The following is a 19,543-nucleotide window of genomic DNA, read 5'->3' as shown; positions in this document are numbered from 1 at the left end:
CTGTTTATGTTTCCCTAGAACTCTGATTTTGACATGGAATTCTGTAATCTCCTACCCCATTGTCCAACCTGTTTTCTGTTGATTTTACATGGAAAAATTTAGGAATCATGTACTTTTACTTCTTCAGATATTTAATTGTTTCAGTCTCCAGTTCTGCTTGCACCATAAACCTGAGTTAAATGGCACAAGGTACAAGAACTAGCACAAGTCAGAATTGCTTATCGAGTTACAATATACACATCATTATCCTATATATTAAAGAAGTGATATGCAAATTGACCATCACATCTCACAAGATGGCTGCTTATGACCAGGCTGACAGGGGGCTTAGTGAGGGACAACCAAACGACTGAGCAGCTGGCTGCATAGGGCGACCAGGCTGGCAGGGTGGGGGCCAATGAGGGGCAACCAGGCTGGAAGGGGGAGCAGTTGGGGGTGTCCAGGCAGGCAGGGGGGCGGTAATAGGGGTGACCAGGCCAGCGGGGGGGGGGGGGGGGGAGGGGACAGTTAAAAGTGATCTTGCCGGCAGCAGGGGGCAGTTAGGGGTGACCAGTCAACAGTGGGGAGGGGCAGTTGGGATGACCAGGTAGGCAGGCAGGTGAGCGATTAGGAGCCAGTGGTCCAGGATTGTGAGAGGGATCGCTGGGATTGGGTTTAAAGTGGCAGTTGGTCATCCCCCGTGGGGTCCCAGATTGGAGAGGGTGCAGGCTGGGCTGAGGGGACCCTCCCTCCATGCACAAATTTCGTGCACCGGGTCTCTAGTAGACAATAAGATTTAAAAATGCTGGCATTAAAAGCATTTAGGAGTAGCAGGTGACTGACTCACCAGGGGTAAATATTTCCTTCTGCCGAATTGCACACTAAAGGGCTAGAGGAGAGGGGAAAGGGAAGCCTTGGAGCTCTTGTAGATTTCTAGTGTACTCTAAAGTTTAACAGCATTGCAGCAGGTATGTCATGCCTATGCACTAATACTAACAGTAAAGTTTTTGAGGTTTGGGATGATAACATTTCATAAGTTATCCACAAATTATATGTTAATTTTATAATTAATTACAGAAGGTGAAAAGGTAAGTGATGAGAATATTCAAGTTCTAGCTTTTAAATGCAATTTTGAATGACATTTACATAGTATTTCTATATATATACCTTTCATCTCAGTTGTGGGAATGGTGATGTTTAGAATCTGTGCTAGGGCTTTGCAAAGACTGTCCACGTGATAGCTTTGGACAGCTTCCCTGCCTGGTGCCTCAGTTCCGAGGTTCTCTGTGGTCTAGGTGAGTCCCTGCCCCCTTCTACAAGTAAATGGGCAAAACACAGGAGCAGGTGGCAAACTCCTGGAGGGCAGGGTCTGTATTATTCATTGTCATATATGCAGAACCTGGGAGGTAACAAGCACTTTGCAGACACTTATCACTTAATGAGTTTTAGAGTCTGAAAGTACTGGGTCTCTGTTATGCAGGAGATGGAGATGCCTAGGGAGGAAAACCTTATATAACATTATGAAAAGCATATCTAAGGCATGTTCTGAACCACAAGGTTCAAGAATGATACTACAGTGGGATTGTCATTCCTTTTTCACTTAACACCCCCACCTTGAATTACTCTGGAGTTGAGACTCTTTGAATGTAAGGGGATGGACTCAAAGACTTCATAGCTAGAGCTAAAATACAGGGGTAGCGAGGTTTGAAATGAAGCTTAGGTCCCAATGTGGGACAATGTCTCCTTCAGGGTGAGTGATGTCTTTACAGATCCCATGAAGAGGTAGCAGCATTGGCCTTGCCATTATATTTCAGAATACAATGAATGAAAGGAATAACAAGAAAGGAGTGGGCTCACATAAGTACAAGGTTAGCCTGACAGTTAATTAGAGGTTTGAAGGAAGAAAGGCTGTTTTGCAAGATGGCTCACTGGCTGACATTTCAAGGACTCCTGGCAAGTTGAGAATTATAAGATCTGTTCATTTTTCCTTCACTGTAATGGATCATGCCTCTGACGATGATTATGTGTATGTGTAGAGTCACGTTTTATCAGCTTCTTTCTGAATTATTGCTTATTACTCAGGGGCCTTCCAACCACTTGAAGATTACCACGATGGAGTCAGATTATAGCTGGGGAGGTAGAACATTCTGTTTTGCAGGAAGCAGTTGATTACATGTGCCACTCAGAGACATCTTGGCTTCAGCAATCTTCTCCCTATTACATTCCAGATGTCATGGCAGAGTCTTTAGGAGCAGGCCTTGGCCAGTGGCCCAATGGTATGGCAGCGAAAGGTGGACACAGGAGGTGTTCTCTGCTCTCCTTCAACAAGACAGGATCTTGAGGAAGGCTTTACGGAACTCAGTGTTGAAGGTGGTATAGATCACAGGGTTGAGGGCACTGTTTACGTAGCCCAGCCATGTTGTGGCTCTGTAAAGCGCTGGAGATACGTGGCATGCTGGGCAGTGGGTATTGAGGACGTGAGTCAGAAAGAAGGGCAGCCAGCAGACAATGAAGGTCCCTAGGTCGCAAAGGGAGAGAAAAACTGGGTAACAGGTTTTCGTACTTGTTTTGTTATAACAAGAAAATGAGTCATACTTGTTTCTTTTATGCCAGTTACCATGCAGGAAGTTTTACATACCCATTTAATTTTTAAACCAACCCTGTGAAATAGGTGTGATTAGCTACTTTTTTTCTTCTTCTTTTTAATGAGAAAAACATCAAAATATGTTTGATTCATCTTAGGTCTTTGTTCCTAAATCAGTTTTCTAGTTTGATTTTTAGGTAGTTCTTTACTAATTTTTTTCTACTTGTTAATTTAAGCCAAATATTTATTTAATGTCTATCCATCAAGATTTGATGTTAGGCACTGACAGGAAAGAAGACCCTAAAGACACAATTGACACCATTCCTGCTGTTGAGGAGATTACATCTAGAGGTTCTCATAAAGCCCCTGAGGTAGGAGGAGGCCTGGTTTGTCAGTGATAATCAAGAGGATGAATTACCTTCACTCTATGTGGTACCTGTGATTTCTCAATTTTTTTAAATGTAAGTAAATTAATATTCATTTAATAAGTTATATATTTTTACTATAAAAACTAGCTCTGGTTTTATATTGTACATTATGAAAAATTTGGTAAATACAGAAAAGTAGAAAGAAGAAATATACCCATCATGCAAAGTCAATCACTTTTGACATCTTGGTGAATTAATTTCTAGATTTTTTTCTCTCTGTATTTAATATAATCTAAATTTGATCATACCATATGATCATCATTTTTGGCATCCCTATTTTTACTTAATATTTTAGAGTAAGTATTTCTTAAATATCTGGTAAATACCACACACTTTTACTTAATCATTATCTTACTTATTATTTAATTTATCCATTATTATAAGTCCATGTAATAGACAACAAACACAGTGGAAAAACATAGCCTGAGAAGGTGACCTGCTGAGTTTCATAAATTTTGGTCTAGGTCTTGCAATTTCCACCAGTTAACATTTATACGCAAACCCTTTTCAATCATATGATAAACATTTATAAGTATTACAGTCATTGGACTTCCAATTCTGTCAAATGTGGTGACCTTAACCCTCTGCCAGCTGCACTGAACTCAACCTAACCCAACTCACCCTAACCCGGCTCAGCTCAACCGGATCCAGACTCACCAAGCACAATGACCAGCATCTGGGTTGCCTTCTTCTCCCGAAGTGGCACTCCCCGAGGTTGCAAGGGCCCCAGTTTCAGGGATGTTGACAACCTGCCATTACTGAGTTTTCGAACCTCCAAGCTGAGCTTGGGTGCCACGGTGGGGCTGAGGGAATTCCGAGTGCTCGCCTCCTTTTTCAACTCTCCTTCCCCTTCTTGGAAGCCTGGTGGCCCAAAGGCTGTATCTTGGCAAATGCTGTAGTAACGCCTCAGCTCCATGTGTGTCCGGCCAGGCGAGAGGGGCTGCAGGTGTGACAAGAGAGGGTCTTGACATTTCTGGGGATATTGCTTATCTTGTGAATGCCCCTGAAAGAACAAGAGGAAGCAACGAAGGACGGGGAATCCAACACCGTGTAAAACCTGCAGAGATTAGGCTTATATGCATTCATACAAGTCTTTTAGTTGATCTCTCCCTCTTAACCCCACCCTCCCCTACCTTCCCTGAGGTTTGATGGTCTGATCAATGCTTCTCTGTCTCTGGATCTGTTTTTGTTCACCTGTTTGTGTTGTTCGTTACATTCCATAAATGAATGAGATCTTGCGATATTTATCTTTCTCTGACTGGCTTATTTTGCTTAGCATAATGCTCTCCAGTTCCATCCATGCTGTTGCAAATGGCATGGATGGAACTGGAGAGCATTATGGGTGTGAGGGCATGAGTGGGGGTGGAGGGGCAATAGGGGAATAAGGACATATGTAATACATAGGTAATACCTTAATTAATAAAAAAAAGTAAAAAATAAAAAAATGTGTTATAATCAGATAATCAATTTATGATGCAAAATTGCTAATATATCTTTCCTCCACACATTTACATGATCTGATCAATAATATATAGTGCAATAATCTTTCCCTTTGATTTATAAAGGCCAAGCATTGAGAGGCTATATAGCCTGCAGGTCAAATTTGGCCCGCTCCTTGTTTTGGTGAATAAAGATTTATTGAAACACACACACACACACACACACACACACACACACATACACACACACACACCTGCAGAGGGCACATCTGAGAGTGGTTGGACCACGGAAAGTTAAGGTAAGTGAAATCTGCTTCTGACTCTACACTTAAAAGTACCTGCCACATGTACTTTCACAATCATCCCTGGAGGAGGAGAGCATAGGATTATAGCCTGGCCTTTTTAAGTTAGAATGGCTAGGATATACAGAGGAACATGTTACTGACACCACTGGGATGTAAGAGACAAAATCTGGACCAATTACTCAGTTTCTTCAACATATAAATTGCAATGATGACAACAATAACATTTACCAGTTGCAAAATATGGATCTTACTTGAATTTTGATTCAAGTAAACCAACTGTAAAAAATTTATGAAACAATTGAGAAAAATTTGCATATTGGATATCTATATATATATATAAAAAAAAGGCTAATATGATAAGTGTCTGACCATCCAACCTGTTGCTGTGATGTACAATGACCACCAGGGGACAGATGTTCAACATAGGAGCTGCTGTGATGTGCACTTGCCGTGTACAGAGAAATAGCACCACAGACCTGGCGCTGAAAAAGCAACACTTGGCTTCCCCCAAGTGGGACACATGCCCCACCACCACCTCAGAGCATCAGCCCACCAAATTACAGCCAATATTGCCAAGACCCCATGATGCAAAATGCAGCCTACAGCTCAGCCCAGCCTGGAAACAGTGGCTGTGGGTACTGGGTAATGACATCACATAGCAACACCTGGCTTCCTCTTCCTAGTGACTAGCCTCCTTGCAGTTTCTTCAGCCCAGGAACACAACTTGCTTTATAGCCAAGTGAAAACATTTTACACTTTAACCAAATGTCTGTGAAGCATTTTCCCATGCCTCATCTCATTTGATTGTCACAGAAGTCCTGGAGTAGGTAGATAGGAGACTCAGTGGAATCCTATTTTCTTTTCATTAGCTGGAAAATGGAGATTTAGAAAGCTTAGAAACTTGACCCTATTGGAAAGAAGTAAGAAATGGTGAACCTTGAAAATGACTTCAGATTTTCTCACAGCACAAAATATAGTCAAACACTGCTGCAGTTAAATATTTTACCCTTCGTTCTTCCTGCATGATCTATAATAATAATCTGTTTCGTGTTGATATTTACTGCTGTGTTGCTGACAATTACCTGAAAGAGAAGTTGGGGGGCTTCACTGGGTTGGAAAAATTTAGCTAAATCAGAAAGCAGGTCTAATTAAGCAAGTTTATCTATATATAAAGTTCTCACTAGTGCCAATCACACATGTGTGTTTTGATCTATTATTGTCAATTGTAAAATTGGTTGGCACTTCCACTATAGAGAAAGGGTAAATATCAATATTAAAATATTTTTTCTAATTAATTTCATTTCAATGTTCATGAATTTGTGCACTGGGCCACTAGCTTAATGATATTAGGAAAATAGGGATATTATTAATTTATTTAACTTGATGTGGTATTATGATTACAAAGTATTTTGAAATGCTCTTATATTTGGGATTTGCTTCATAACAATCCAATGAGTTTATGTGAATGTAGCTGGGGGTATAGATGAAATGAGATTGGCCATGAGTTGACAAGTATTGAAACTGACTGATGCTAATGTAGGATGTGTTATATTTGTCTTTCTACTTTTTTATTTTTGAAATTTTCCACAATAAAAAGTTAAAAAAAAGGAAACCCCAGAATTTTTATCTCATCTTTTCTACTTAGTAGATGTATCATTGGCCAAGTTAATTAGATGTCTCTAAGCCTCATTTATACAACAGAAAAAAAAGGGAAAATTTATAGACTCAGAGTAGAACACTGAAAATGTGTGGATATTTCTGGTATGGGTGTGTGTATGTGTGTGTGGACTCAAGATCTGAGCTTTCCATGTTTGAAGTTAATCTTGCGTAGCAGGCAGAACCCCTCAACTTCCATAACTGAAGACAAAACAGCCAGATATTCACTCTCCCCATCTCCCCACCCAGCTGCTGGAAGTCTGGAACATGAACCAAGCCCAACCAATTAAAGATTCCTACCTAGAACCCTGAATTGGAGCTCGTACACTTTAACTTCTAAAGCAGGGAGACTTCAGAATTCATCCAGGAGTGTTGGCATAGATGTTCAGTGTCCTAGGTCTTCAAACAAGATTTTTCCTTAGGCATGAACAGCATCTTTTAAAGCTGTTCTTCGGCCTTCTCATTGAGTATGAGCTACTGGATATCCTTCCAGGAATTTCCTCTTGCTACTTAAGTTAGTGACAGCAACCAAGAACCTCACCATCTCTCCCTAATTTAAGGAATCACAATCCTACAGACATTCAGTGCTGGTACACTGTACACACTCAAAAATATTGTTGAATGAATCAATGTAAGGGACCTTCAAGGTGATATAAATATTTTAAAATTGTGCTCCATTTTTAAAAATTTGGATTTCAATTTGATGGGGTTTTCTAATAATATAAGTACATTGTGTTTTATCTGAATGAGCATGGTTATGTTTATAATTGTGCTGGCATTGAATGATCTTCTAAAAGTGACAATATTTAACTTCTAAAGGATTATTTCTGAATCTAGAGGACTGGGAACCAATTCTTGAGAATGTTTAGGAAATCTCAGATCTGAGAACACTGACCTAGGGTACCTCGTCTCGATTTTACAGAGGTGGACATTCAGTCATATAGAAGGAAAGTGATTCTTTTAAGAAGATATATTGGTGAGTGTATTTTTCAGCTCTGTGAATCCGAATCACTACCCCCAAGACTGACAGGAGAAAACACTGAATTCCTTTGGGTCTGGCTAACAGAGCCCTCTACTTTCAAGTGGCAGGATAGAACCCGTTTCTCCACATTCCTGCAATGCCAGACTCTTGGCCTCTACTATCTTCTTAGTATAAGCAACTAGGTTACCTGAGAATATTGATCCTTCTCTTTTCATAACCTCAAAGGCATTTAATATTTGGGTGTTCAATTGTCTTCACCTCACATTTCACAACCAAGCAACCAAGTGGATACTCTAAAATCCACTTTTTTTCCTTTTGGCCTTTGAGCTTCCTCTGACATTGGAACTGCTATAGGTAGTTTAAACCTATATACATAATACATATAGAGATATTTTAAAAATATTTAATAGCAAGAGTCTCTGCTACACAAGGTTTATGTAGAAAGTGGTTAATTAACTATACAAAAATTGGGCAAGGCTCAAACCTTTCTCATTATGGGTTTCTGAAGCTTTATTTTTTTTTTAAAATAGATTTTATTGATTTTTTTTTTTTTTTTTTTTTTACAGAAAGTAAGGGAGAGGGATAGAGAGATGGACACATAGATGAGAGAGAAACATAGATCAGGTGCCTTCTGCACACTTCCTACTGGGTATGTGCCTGCAACCAAGGTACATGCTCTTGATTGGAATCGAACCTGGAACCCTTGAGTCCACAGGCCAATGCTCTATCCACTGAACCAAACTGGTTAGGATTTGAAGCCTTATTTTGAATATTTAATTGACTGTGAAGTTCAGGGAAAGGAATACTGGACATATACTTAACACCTTCAGGCTCCGTTTTGCACTTGGCTTGCTTAGGGAGACAGGTCTAGCTTGAATTAGAAGGACAAGTGTCAAGGTGACCATGAAATTGTCTTGTTTCTCTCTATATTAAATGACAAGCAGGGCTCACATTAGCCTCCCCTCTGCTCTTTTATGTTCCACTGATGCCTAGTTCCCTCTAATGCAGGTGGCTCTGGCTGGCATCCTCACATCACATTCAAGAAGCTTTGGCTCTAGTCATTAGGACTTCACCCAATAGCCATATGTTTTTTGAGTGTCATTTGCTGATTCTTATTCATAAGCTCAAATCAGGCAGGTTCTCAGAGCTGTTCTATATTATAGATACAAGTGTGGGATTGGGCTAGATTCTATTATGGAATGGAAGTGGAATCAAATCAAGCCAGGATCTTTGAGAAAATATCTCTTATTCTTTTCCTATAATTAAAGGCATGGTTTGCTTACCATTTTCCCTGTGGCATCTGATGGAAATCTGGCCCTTAGTGAAAATTGCCGAATGGGGTGCAGCCGAAGACAGGAAGACTAGGGTAGGTTGAAGGAAAAATAGTTATAGGTTAAGCTCTACACAGTTGAACCATATAGATGACAATGCTTTAAATACAATATGTTTGTATCCTCATCCTCCACCACCGACCTCCTATCATATTTCATGAGGACCAGTATGCTTGTTCTACTCAAACCTTGGGACTTCAACTTTGAGAGTTTGACCCTCACTCTGATTGATCTAGACATCCAAATGCCTTAAAGATAAAATTCAGTTCTTACTTTGTCTCTGAACCTCTTTCCTGAGCATATTGAACTCTTTCTTCTCATAACTTCAAAGACATTCAATATTTGAGGGTTCGATTGTATTCAATTAACATTTGGCAAACATCTCATTCAGTTTTGGGCTGCTCATTAACTTTGGGTGGAGGTGTGCTTATTTGCTTGTTTAGAGTCCAAGCTCCATGAAGGCAGAAGCTGTATAATATTCCTGCTGTCCGTTCCCTAGAAGATTTCAAGTGTTTGGTATGTATCCATTCATGCTTTAAGTACTTTGTGGATGAACTACATGACACTGGGCACTGGGATAAGCAGAATTTAAAACCCCAGAAATGGGAAGGTTAGTGTTGAGGCAACAATCCTCCTTTTCAGAGCCTAACAAGACCACCCAAAATGCATCATCAGCATCCCAGTCTACCAGCTTGTCAATGCCTGGATGTAGGGACTGAGAGTAAAGAAAGGAGATTTTGATGAACCCTGATAATTTTTGGAATGAGTGATCTGGCAAGAAAGTCCATTTTGGGAACTTCTAGCAGTGCATGATGTAACTGTCACACTAAACTTTGAACCCTGTGTGACATCTGAACTTCTGGCCATTTGGGGACAATGAAAGACTTTGAAGGGAAGCAGAACATGTTTATAAACTGTCCTATAATCTTCTCATGTAAGATGTGCTCTAGGAAAGACTATCAATGAACTTTTTGCATTGAATTTACTATCTCTAAAGCAGAACAAACACCAGCAGATTAGAAGGTGGGGGTCAGATGTGTGTCTCCGAAGTGACAGTTTAGGCAAAAAACATTCACTGCTGGACACAGGCTGGGAGGTCACAGAGTCGGGTGCTGTCCTCCCTCTGCCCCTTCCCCATGCTTACTTGTTGGGGGAAGCTGGGCCTGACACTGATGCACTGACTGTTCTGTCGAGTGAGAATCCGTTTCCGTCTCCTCTGTCTCAGTACCACATAGATCCTCGCATAGACGAGGACAGTCACTCCGAAGGGCAGATAGAAGGACACCACTGAAGAGTAGATGACAAAGTCAGGGTTGGAGATGGAGCAGACACTGGGGTCTCCTGTGATAGAAAAGGAGAAAGCAGAGCAGTTTGCCAAATATGAGGCCTCAATAGGGAGCACAAAATATGGCCCCAAACCACGTGTGGTATCTGCACTGTTTGCTCAACGCGGAGCTTGGAGGAGCAGGGATTCCCACCTATACCCTCACGGTGCCCCAGTTCACATGCTGCCTCATCCAGGGAGGCTTACTTGAGTTTCTTATTCAGAAGCAACTCTGTCTTCCTTTGTGCCTCACAACTCCTTACTTCTGCCTCTTTTGTGTAGTTAGCACACAGGTCCTGATTGCTATGTTGTCAGCTCCCTGAGGGTAGGAGGTCTCATGTAGCTTTGTGTTGCTCACAGTTCACTTAAAAAACAACCCCCAATGATTACATGCCAGACACTGGGACTGTGAAGAGGCATGACACCGTGTCTGCCCTTGAAGCAGCTGACTCTAAACAGACAGATGATCTCTTCTATATGCTGTGCTAAGTGCCACGGAGGAATGCAGCCTGGGAGGCTGGGGCGAGTGTCTCTGAGCTTGGCTCCACTCCAGGCTGCAAAGTTTCAATTGTAGAAGATAAATGAATTCCAGACACCAGGGCCTTCGCTTGGGTCAGTAGGTGACATGGCTGGCCTGCAAACCACCACAGGCCTCTAGCTCAGGCCACCCCACACCCCAAGGGAACCCCCACCCCGATTCAGGACACCCTTCAGGGCAAACCAGCTGGCCTCCACAGGCCTCTATCCTATCTAATAAAAGAGTAATATGCAGATTGACCATCACTCCAACACACAAGATGGCTGCCCCCATGTGGTCAAAGATCCTGCCCCTATGTGGACACAATATGGCCACCACAAGATGGCCAGCAGGGGAGGGCAGTTGGGAGGGACCAGGCCTGCAAGGGAGGGCAGTTGAGAGGCATCAGGCCTGCAAGGGAGGGCAGTTGAGGGGGACCAGGTCTGCAAGGGAGGGCAGTTGAAGGCGATCAACTGTGCAGGAGAGGGCTGTTAGAGGTGACCAGGCTGGCAGAGGAGGGAAGTTGGGGGCAAACAGGCTGGCAGGGGAGCAGTTAGAAATTAATCAGGCTGGTATGGGAGTGGTTAAGGGATGATCAGGCTGGCAGGCAGAAGCGGTTAGGAGCAATCAGGAAGGCAGGCAGGTGAGCAGTTGGGAGCCTGCAGTCCTGGATTGTGAGAGGGATGTCTGACTGCCGTTTAGACCCGATCCCACAATGGGCAGTTTAACATCCCTTGAGGTGTCCCAGATTGGAGAGGGTGCAGGCTGGGCTGAGGGACACCCTCTCCCCTGCCCCCCCCCCCTTGCACAAATTTCGTGCACTGGGCCTGTAGTGTGTTTGTTTTTTTTTTTTTTTTTTATAACACAATAGTTATCTGATTTAGCAAACATTTAAGTACTAGTTATTTTTCTTGTCTGTGAAATGAAAGGAGCGAGCTGCTCATTCAGGGATCTTTCGGCTTTTCTATAACACCAACACTCCATGCTCTACGGCTGTTGGGGGCTGCTGGTGGTGTGATATTGGCTTGACTTCTGGGCCTCTGCTTAGAGCAGGGGCAACACTGGGCATCCAGGCCCCACAGCCTTGAAACTCTCTGTGATGCAAGACTTTGCCTTAGATGTACATCCAGAAATACATATTGACCTTTCCTCATCAATAGGAGCAACTTTAAGTTGAAAGAAACATAAGTTCAACTTTTCGCTACCTTCTGTTCTCTGACAATTCACAATCCCACATGGCAGCCCATTTCATAAAAAGAAAAAACCCTGACAATGTTTTTCTGTGTCTCACTTGTTAGTGAAAGTTTACTTCCAATATCAGGTGTTACTGGCAGTTTCCTGCCCCTTTCTCCTCTGCTTTTCACAGGGGAAGTAGAAAAACATAATTGAGAGAAGTCGTTTATATTGGGCTTTTGAATGGACTTGGGAACTTCCTTTTAGATGGAAGAGGTACGGAAGGAACCCACATCTATCAAGATAATGATGCTGTTCTGTGAAGGTCAGACTGAGGCAGAGAAGGATGCTGGGACTCCTGCCTTGAGTTCTGCTTGAGTTTTCGGACAAGACAACTGGTTTCCTCTATAACCACCTGAACTACAACTGTTCAGATTTCTCCTTGGAACAGGTGCATAGTTAAATTTTGAGGCACAGAAATCATTCCTAATAGGTAACAACAACACCACCATTAGCTAATGTCTAATGGGGTCTTCTGATGGACTTGACACTTCGTCATAAAATATAAATAAGTGAAGGGCTTACCATATAGCCTTATTAGTAATCTTAGAGGTAAGAGAGAGGTGAGAGATTATGAGAGAAGTGAGAGTGTACATGCTAAGTCATGAGCATTCTCTACCATCTCAATTCTATATTTGAAAATCCTTTTGGAAGGATTTTTTTCTGAGTTTTGTTTCTGGAACAATAATGATCTCATTGGTGGCAACAACACTGCAATGAGCTCATCATTCTTCTTTACTTCAGATGTAGGCATTAACTGAGACCTCTAATGCCAGATTTTGAGACTGTTTTAACTCTTACCAGGGTGTGTGTGCCTGTGTGTATGAGAATGAATAAGACCCCTCCATCAGTCCCAAGAATAAGTATGAGGACCTACCTAGTCCTGCAAATGTTGGTAGGGATTTGCTACTGACCAGGGAGCAGGGTGGGGGTAAGAGGCGGGGTGAGGGGGATTAAGCAATGCCTTGGTCTAACAGTGGTAGTGAGTGCCTCATACTAAAAAATACAAACATAGAAGGCATTTTTGTACAGAAGCAAAGATATATAAGGTGGCTTAGTTATCAGACTTACCCAGAAAGCATACATAAAACTCATCAAAACTGGTACATTAGTGCCAGTCAGTCTCTATCATTGTGTTGGGGGATATTATTAATACTTCGGGGTGTGTGTGTGTGTATACATACATATTTGTGTGTATGAAGTGTCATTCAGTGAAAATTACAAAATAACTCATGTTAAAGAGTAATGCAAAGATGATAGTAACATCATATTTTAGGAACACCCTGAGTTTACCAGGCAAGTATTTTTTGAGTAATTTGGCTATTTAATCTTTAATGTGGCAGAGAAACAAGCCTGACCTTGAACAGTTGGTATGTACTCGCATGTCTGTGTATGCTATCCCAATTTAATCCTCATTTAATTGTAAAAAAAAAAAAAAGTCTATGAAGGAAGTAAAGTGGAATTATACCATACATAGGGTTAGATTCTAAAGTCAATGAATGAGTAAAGTAAAAATTACGGAATTGAAATTTGATTTGGAAAAAACCCTGAATTACACATAAAGATACATGATCTGATTACAGCTCTGAACAGTAATACGTAAAATGAATGATACATTCTAAAGAGTTCAAATGCATCGTGTAATTTTCGAGATGAAGTTGCCGGCTTATTTGTAAGAAGTCATATATAACAACAAACATCGAAAACTTCCTAACTGAATATACAGACTACATCTACACATTTGAATTTGCTCAAGTTTATGCTCCATTACGAGTACATTGTTATTCCAAATTGACTAATAAGGACACTTAGGAAGGTTATGTGACTTGTTCAAGGAGACACAGCTGGTAAGGAGTAAAATTGAAGTTTGAATCTAGGTTGTTCAGACTCGAGTCTCTGTCTGTCTTTCTAAATGTGTTTTGACTTCTACATCATTGTCCAGCAAATGGCTCTTTGAAGACTATTTATAGGTTAGTATTTTTCTGTATTTATATGTATTATGTTACATGTAATGTTTGCATAACACCTAAAAACTCAGCTAGCTATGTAACTTGTACATGTATACTAGAAACCCGCAAACCTGGAACACAGTAGGAATTGAATGAACCAATTCAAATGGACAAAATAAAAAATCCATATTAACATTAGAAAAAGAGTCAATCAGTTCTCTGTTAGTAAAGACTCAGTATTTATTACCAATCAATACCTATAGCTTTTCTATATGAAAATAGTTTTCGTCCAACACATAAAATTTCTGAGGCCAAAAGATGGTCATGAAACATACAAGAGGGCACTGATCCATGTGAGATGTAAATTTGGACCGATGTCATGTCTAAAATCTCAAATTTCTCAGATATACACATTGTTCATCCATTTGTCCATCCATCCATCCATCCATCCATCCAACCTTCCAATAGAAGTTGTACCAGGTGCCAACCATTGTAGCTAGAATTTTTGTATATTAAAATATAAGAAATATAACCATAAATAACTTAGGAATCTATACTAGTTCCAACATTTTAGAAATGATTCTTACTGAGCAAAAATTAGAAATGTGTATCCTACTTGAGGGCTTTTACATGCTACTTTGCATTATAAGTCAATTATGAATTATAATATTTTCATTAGCAAACCTCACCTAAATTACTAATATGGCTTAGTTTTTTTTAATTGGTGCATTTCTTCAAACAAATACAATGGCAACTCTTTCAAAATACTGAATAAGCCAGATTTTTTATTAATTGGGGCAGAAATGTATTCCTGTGCCAATAATCAATGAAGCTTGCCTTATATTTTTATTATAACCAACAAAGGAGGCCAAAGCTTTGCAGTCTACAGCATCTTTCACTTGATACCAAGTGCACTGACCAAGGGTCAGAAATTTCAGGACTGAGCACTTACTTGTAGCCATTCACATGTGCTGTGAGTCACACGGGTTTGGAAGTGGGGCCATAATGGTTACCTGTGGTGTTGAAGCCGAAGAGGAGCGGGCAAGACACAGCAAAGGCCAGCACCCAGACGGCCGCAATCATGAGGGCCACGCGCCGGCAGGAGCTCTGTCCCGTGCCATGTTGGTAGTGAACTGGCATGACCACAGCAGTGTACCTGTGAAAGGCAGGAAGGACAAGACAGACTTGGTGAGAAGGGACAGGGGAAACAAGCTGAAGGAGGCTCTAGAAAAATAATCAGGTTGGTAAAAGTGCAAGAGAAAAATAGTTCTGATGGAAAAAGAGAGAAAAAGTGAAATTAGTGTAAATGTTGAGATAAGATAGATGAAGAGCTAGCTCATTGAGGTGGGAGATCAGAGAAAGGGAGAAAGAATTAAAGGTTAGCAGAGCAGCAGAAAGTGCTGCAGAACTTCTCTATCTAGTCCTGACGGATGGCCCCGCAGATCCGAGCCCTGGACTCACCACCCTACACCCTGAGCACTCTGGTGGGTGCTTTTCTTTATCCCACAGTTCTCAGACAATGACAGAAATGTGCCCAAAGTAGATGTTTATCCCTGTTTGTATACTATTATAATATAAATGCCAACGCTCTCAGTGACAGTTATTCCAAATAACAGAGATACTGAAAATAGAGATAAGCACCATCCAATGGAGTAAAATCCAGTTTTCATGGTGACTTCTGTTATGGGCTGCTATGTAAAAAACACCATATACTGGAAAGCTTAAACAACAAATGCATTTTTTTAAATTTATTTATTTATTTATTTATTTTTTATTAATTAATTATTTTATTTTTTTTTGTAGTTCAGAAGGCTGGGTAGTCCAAGAGCACGGCACTGGAAAATTCAGTGTCTGGTGAGGACCTGATCATGGATAGCTGTCTTCTCACTGTGTCCTTTCATGGTGGGAGGGCGGAGGGAGCTCCATGGGGTCTCTTTTACAAGGACACTAATATCATTCATGAGGTCTCTACCCTCATGACCTAATCACCACTCAAAGCCCCTACCTCATCATTTGTGGGGTTAGGATTTCAGCATATGAATTTTTAGGAGGTGGGAATGGGGACACAAATCTTCAGTCTACAGCACACACTTTTACATGGTCAAAGCACCATTCTTTATTCTTGTTGGACATTGTTGTCTTTTCTATGGCAACTCCTCACACACATTTCCAGCTGCTTGTTGGAATTATTACCAGGACACTTGTTCAGAGTCAGCTCAAACTCAAGTTATCTAAAATAGATTTGCCTACCTCCCCACATTTCTTAATCTGGTTCTGCTTCCTGCTTTTCTTCAAGACATCTATACCCAAAACTCAGGCCTTTTGCCTTTCCCTTGGCCCCTTATCATATAATTTTCTCACTCATTCATTTAACCATTCATTCAATGTTTATTGAGTCCCCACCATATGCCAGGTGCTATTCTGGAAATATAGAGATGTGCAAATGGGACATTGTCCCTGTCCTTATGGAACTTGGAATTGAGTGGAGCGATGGACCAACAAATTGTGAGTATGCAGTGAAGAGTATCAAGAAAGAAATAAGCTGGGTGGCATTTTTGAGGATAATGGTGGCTGTAAAGAAGGGGTAAACCAACAGAGACCAGGCAGGGAAATGAGAGGGGCAAGGGGGACCCGGTCATGTGATAAGATAAGGGAAGGGCATTTTAAACAGAAGGAAAAAAGTCCTATAAGTTTACCCATTATGATATCCTTGTTGAACCTTCTCCCATTGAATGTAGACCAAACATGTGAAGACAGTATAATGTTGCCCCCATGATTTGATTACTGATCGAGAGTCTGAAGTAATCAAAAGGGAGATTATCCTCAGTGGGCCTGACCTGATCAGATAAGTTCTTAAAAAGACTGGGGCCCTTCCTTAATACAGAGAGATTAAAAAGGCATGAGAAATTACCCAGCTGGCTGTAAGGAGCAAACTGTCAAGGTTGGGAGAGATCATTTGGCAGGGAATGGCAAAAGGCCTCCAGGAGCTGAGAACAGCTCTTGGGTGACAACCACAAGAAAGTGGGGACCTCTGAGCGACAGCTGCAAGGAAGCTGAGTTCTGCTGACAACCTCAAGGATTTTGGAAGGGGACCCTGAGCTCCAGATGAGAACAAATCCACCCCACACCTTGGTGTCAGCCTTGCGAGATCCTGAGCAGGACACTTACCTGCCCTATGCACAGACTCTGACATACAGAAACTGTGAGATTAAAAAATGGGCATATCATTTGGGGAGGGGAGGTTAGAGAACAACCAAAGGACTTGTATGCATGCATATTACCATAACTAATGGACACAGACACTGGGGCGGTGGGGGCTTGCCCAGGCTGGGAAAGGATGTGGGGGTGGGGTGGGGTTAATTGGGGGAAAAGGAGACATATGTAAAACTTTAGACAATAAAAAATACCCCAAAAAATAAAAATAAAAAAGAACATAATTTAAGCCCATACATTTGCGACAATTTGTTTCAGAGCAACAGAAGGGACTGGTGTCTGTGTCCAATCATCATCCCTTCTTCCCTGGGGAGCTTCTTCTTGATCAGCTCTCCAAAATTCCCAGGCCTCTTCATCTTACAGAGACCTCTCACTCCTATGCCAATCAATCATGCAACTCTTCTGCATGCCTTATTGTTGAACTTGCCTCCTGAATGAAGGTTGTCCCCATATGATTTAAGTTACTTGATGGCTCGAATCATCATATAGCCTTGCTATTCCCCATAGGTCCTTGCCTGAAACAAGTAGCAAAAAGCTATTGATTGATTTCCTTATGGATCCTGAAGGCCTCTTTTCAGAGAACAATTCTAATCTTAGCCAGGCCCAAGGGATCTCATGGATAGAGCTGGGTCTACATATGCTCATTTTTCCTTTGTTTTCTCAGCATCCAGGGAACCTGAAGACCAGATGCAGACAGGAGGTGCTCAGAGGTGCTAAGCCTCTGTGCATCCCAGGCATTTGACTGAGGACGGGAAGGACAGCCCCCTGGCTGGAGGGGCTGGAACAGTGCTTCCCCTGATGCTCCTCGTATATGTGCCTGAATAACCAGCTTTTTGTGCTTCTGGCCTTAGAGGTCATGTGTCAGCATTTGCATTCCCCCAGAAGCAGCGTCAGAGTCAGTTCCGAGGACTGAGAGGGAGGCAGACTCTGCGGGACTTGACCTTGGCACCATGATCTGTGACAGAGGTGGCTTCTTTCTGGAGAGGGAGAAATAGAGGCCCTGGTTTAATAAGGTCTAATTAAGATCCCACCTCTACCCTAAGGGAGGCCTATGACAACCCAGGTCTCTTCTCCTGATGCACACACATTGCGAATCTTCCCTTGAGTTCCTAACCTGGTGATGAAGGAGCAGGGCAAGTAGCACCTGGCATTCCTCCCGGCCTTTCACCCCTCTCAGGACTTCAGACCCTGCTGGGGCAGTGAGCTGAGCCTTCAAGTCTAATGTGCCTTCCCCAGTCTGGCCCTTAGCACTGACTGCTGAGGCGCCTTGGAGAAAGAAGACTGAGCCTTGAGTCCTGCAGCTGTCATAGGCAAGCAGCTGTCAGGGCTGGGAAGGAAAAATATGACCCACTTCCTCTTGTCCAGACCAGCGGTGAGGCCCAGGCCTTCCATTTACACAATGTCCTTTGATGTAAAAGCTGGATTATCCCATCCATTCAGTGGTGTGCCACTACATGGCCAACAACTGGCTCTCTGGGTAAAGAAAGCCCTAGTGCGTACCATTTGTCAATTTCAACAGTACCTGTTCTCCCACCTTACTCGTTTAAAGATTCACCAAAGGGTCAATAACTGGCTCAGAAAGTTCTTTCAATGTTGCCCATTAGCTTCTGCTAGCCATCACCAGCTGGCTCCAAGCACACCACTGAGAGGGGCGTGCGTTCCTAAACACGCTTTAATGTTTTGCAGCTCCATGCAGGCTCCTGTTTATTTTTTAATAAGCCAGCAAGTGTAGGGAACACTAGCTCTGCTTTATAATGTTGGAATCAGAGACACAGAGAAGCTACACGATGAGCCCAAGGTCCCTCAACCGGTAGTGTCAGAGACAGATTCCCTGACTCTGAGGCCTTGTGGAACCTGGGGTGTCCTCAGGAAAGGGCTTGAAGAGTGGTTGTGCTTAGGTGCAGAGCTCAGTTTCCCCAGCGAACTGGATTCTATCACTTGCCTGGGGGTTCTGTTAAAAATACATATTCTCAGGACACATCCCTGAGAGTGAAACCCAGAAATGTGTACTTATAACAAGCAAGTGAGTGCACCTTATGATTAGACAAGTTTGGGAAAGTCTGCACTAGGGAAAATACCTTGTTAACTTCTTGTTAACTTGGGTAAGGAGTGAGATGTGAGACTACATTTACCATTGTGACATTACACTCTTTTCTAATTATTTTTTAAACATGATTAAACATTTGGAATAAATGAGGCCCCCAAACTTGCCTCCAGGGTTTTCCTTGGGGACGGAGACACAGAGGCTGTTCCGGAATCCGCCATCGGAGGGCACCATCATGCAGCAAGAACTCCGCCAGCTCCGTGGATGAGAAGTTCATTGCTCACCCGAAGGCTCTCCAGGCCCAGGGGGAGGCAGCACGGCAGAGCTCAGCTCCCTGGTTCCTAGAGCCGTGCAGGGATGCTGAATTCCCACCTAACAGGCTGCTCAGCTCTGATCTCCTCCCAAATCCATCGCAGATGACCGGCCGCAGGCAGGCCCAGGGCTGGGCTTGGATGCAGCAGGAGGTCAGGGCAGGGCCGCCTCTGAACGCTGGTCTGCTGTGCTCAGTGGCCCAGCCTGCTCCCCAGATGTTGCATTGTCCCTGCCACTCCCTTGCCAG

General features: G+C 42.4%; 1 protein-coding gene across 1 annotated transcript in view; it reads right to left on the bottom strand.

Annotated features, from left to right (window-relative positions):
• Positions 1–2,289: 2,289 nt before the first annotated feature.
• DRD3 (dopamine receptor D3) overlaps positions 2,290–19,543 on the bottom strand; it is a 35,635-nt gene continuing 18,381 nt past the window's right edge. The window contains exons 4-7 of the mRNA XM_036447643.1: positions 14,741–14,883; positions 9,849–10,045; positions 3,649–3,931; positions 2,290–2,497 (exon numbers count right to left, since the gene is read on the bottom strand). Of these exons, the coding sequence (XP_036303536.1) occupies positions 2,301–2,497; positions 3,649–3,931; positions 9,849–10,045; positions 14,741–14,883 (820 nt within the window). The 3' untranslated portion in view covers positions 2,290–2,300. The remainder of the gene's footprint in view (positions 2,498–3,648; positions 3,932–9,848; positions 10,046–14,740; positions 14,884–19,543) is intronic.

The sequence above is a fragment of the Pipistrellus kuhlii genome, unplaced genomic scaffold, assembly GCF_014108245.1.
Source record: "Pipistrellus kuhlii isolate mPipKuh1 unplaced genomic scaffold, mPipKuh1.p scaffold_m20_p_2, whole genome shotgun sequence".
NCBI lineage: Eukaryota > Metazoa > Chordata > Mammalia > Chiroptera > Vespertilionidae > Pipistrellus > Pipistrellus kuhlii.
This window is presented reverse-complemented; position numbering and strand designations above follow the sequence as displayed.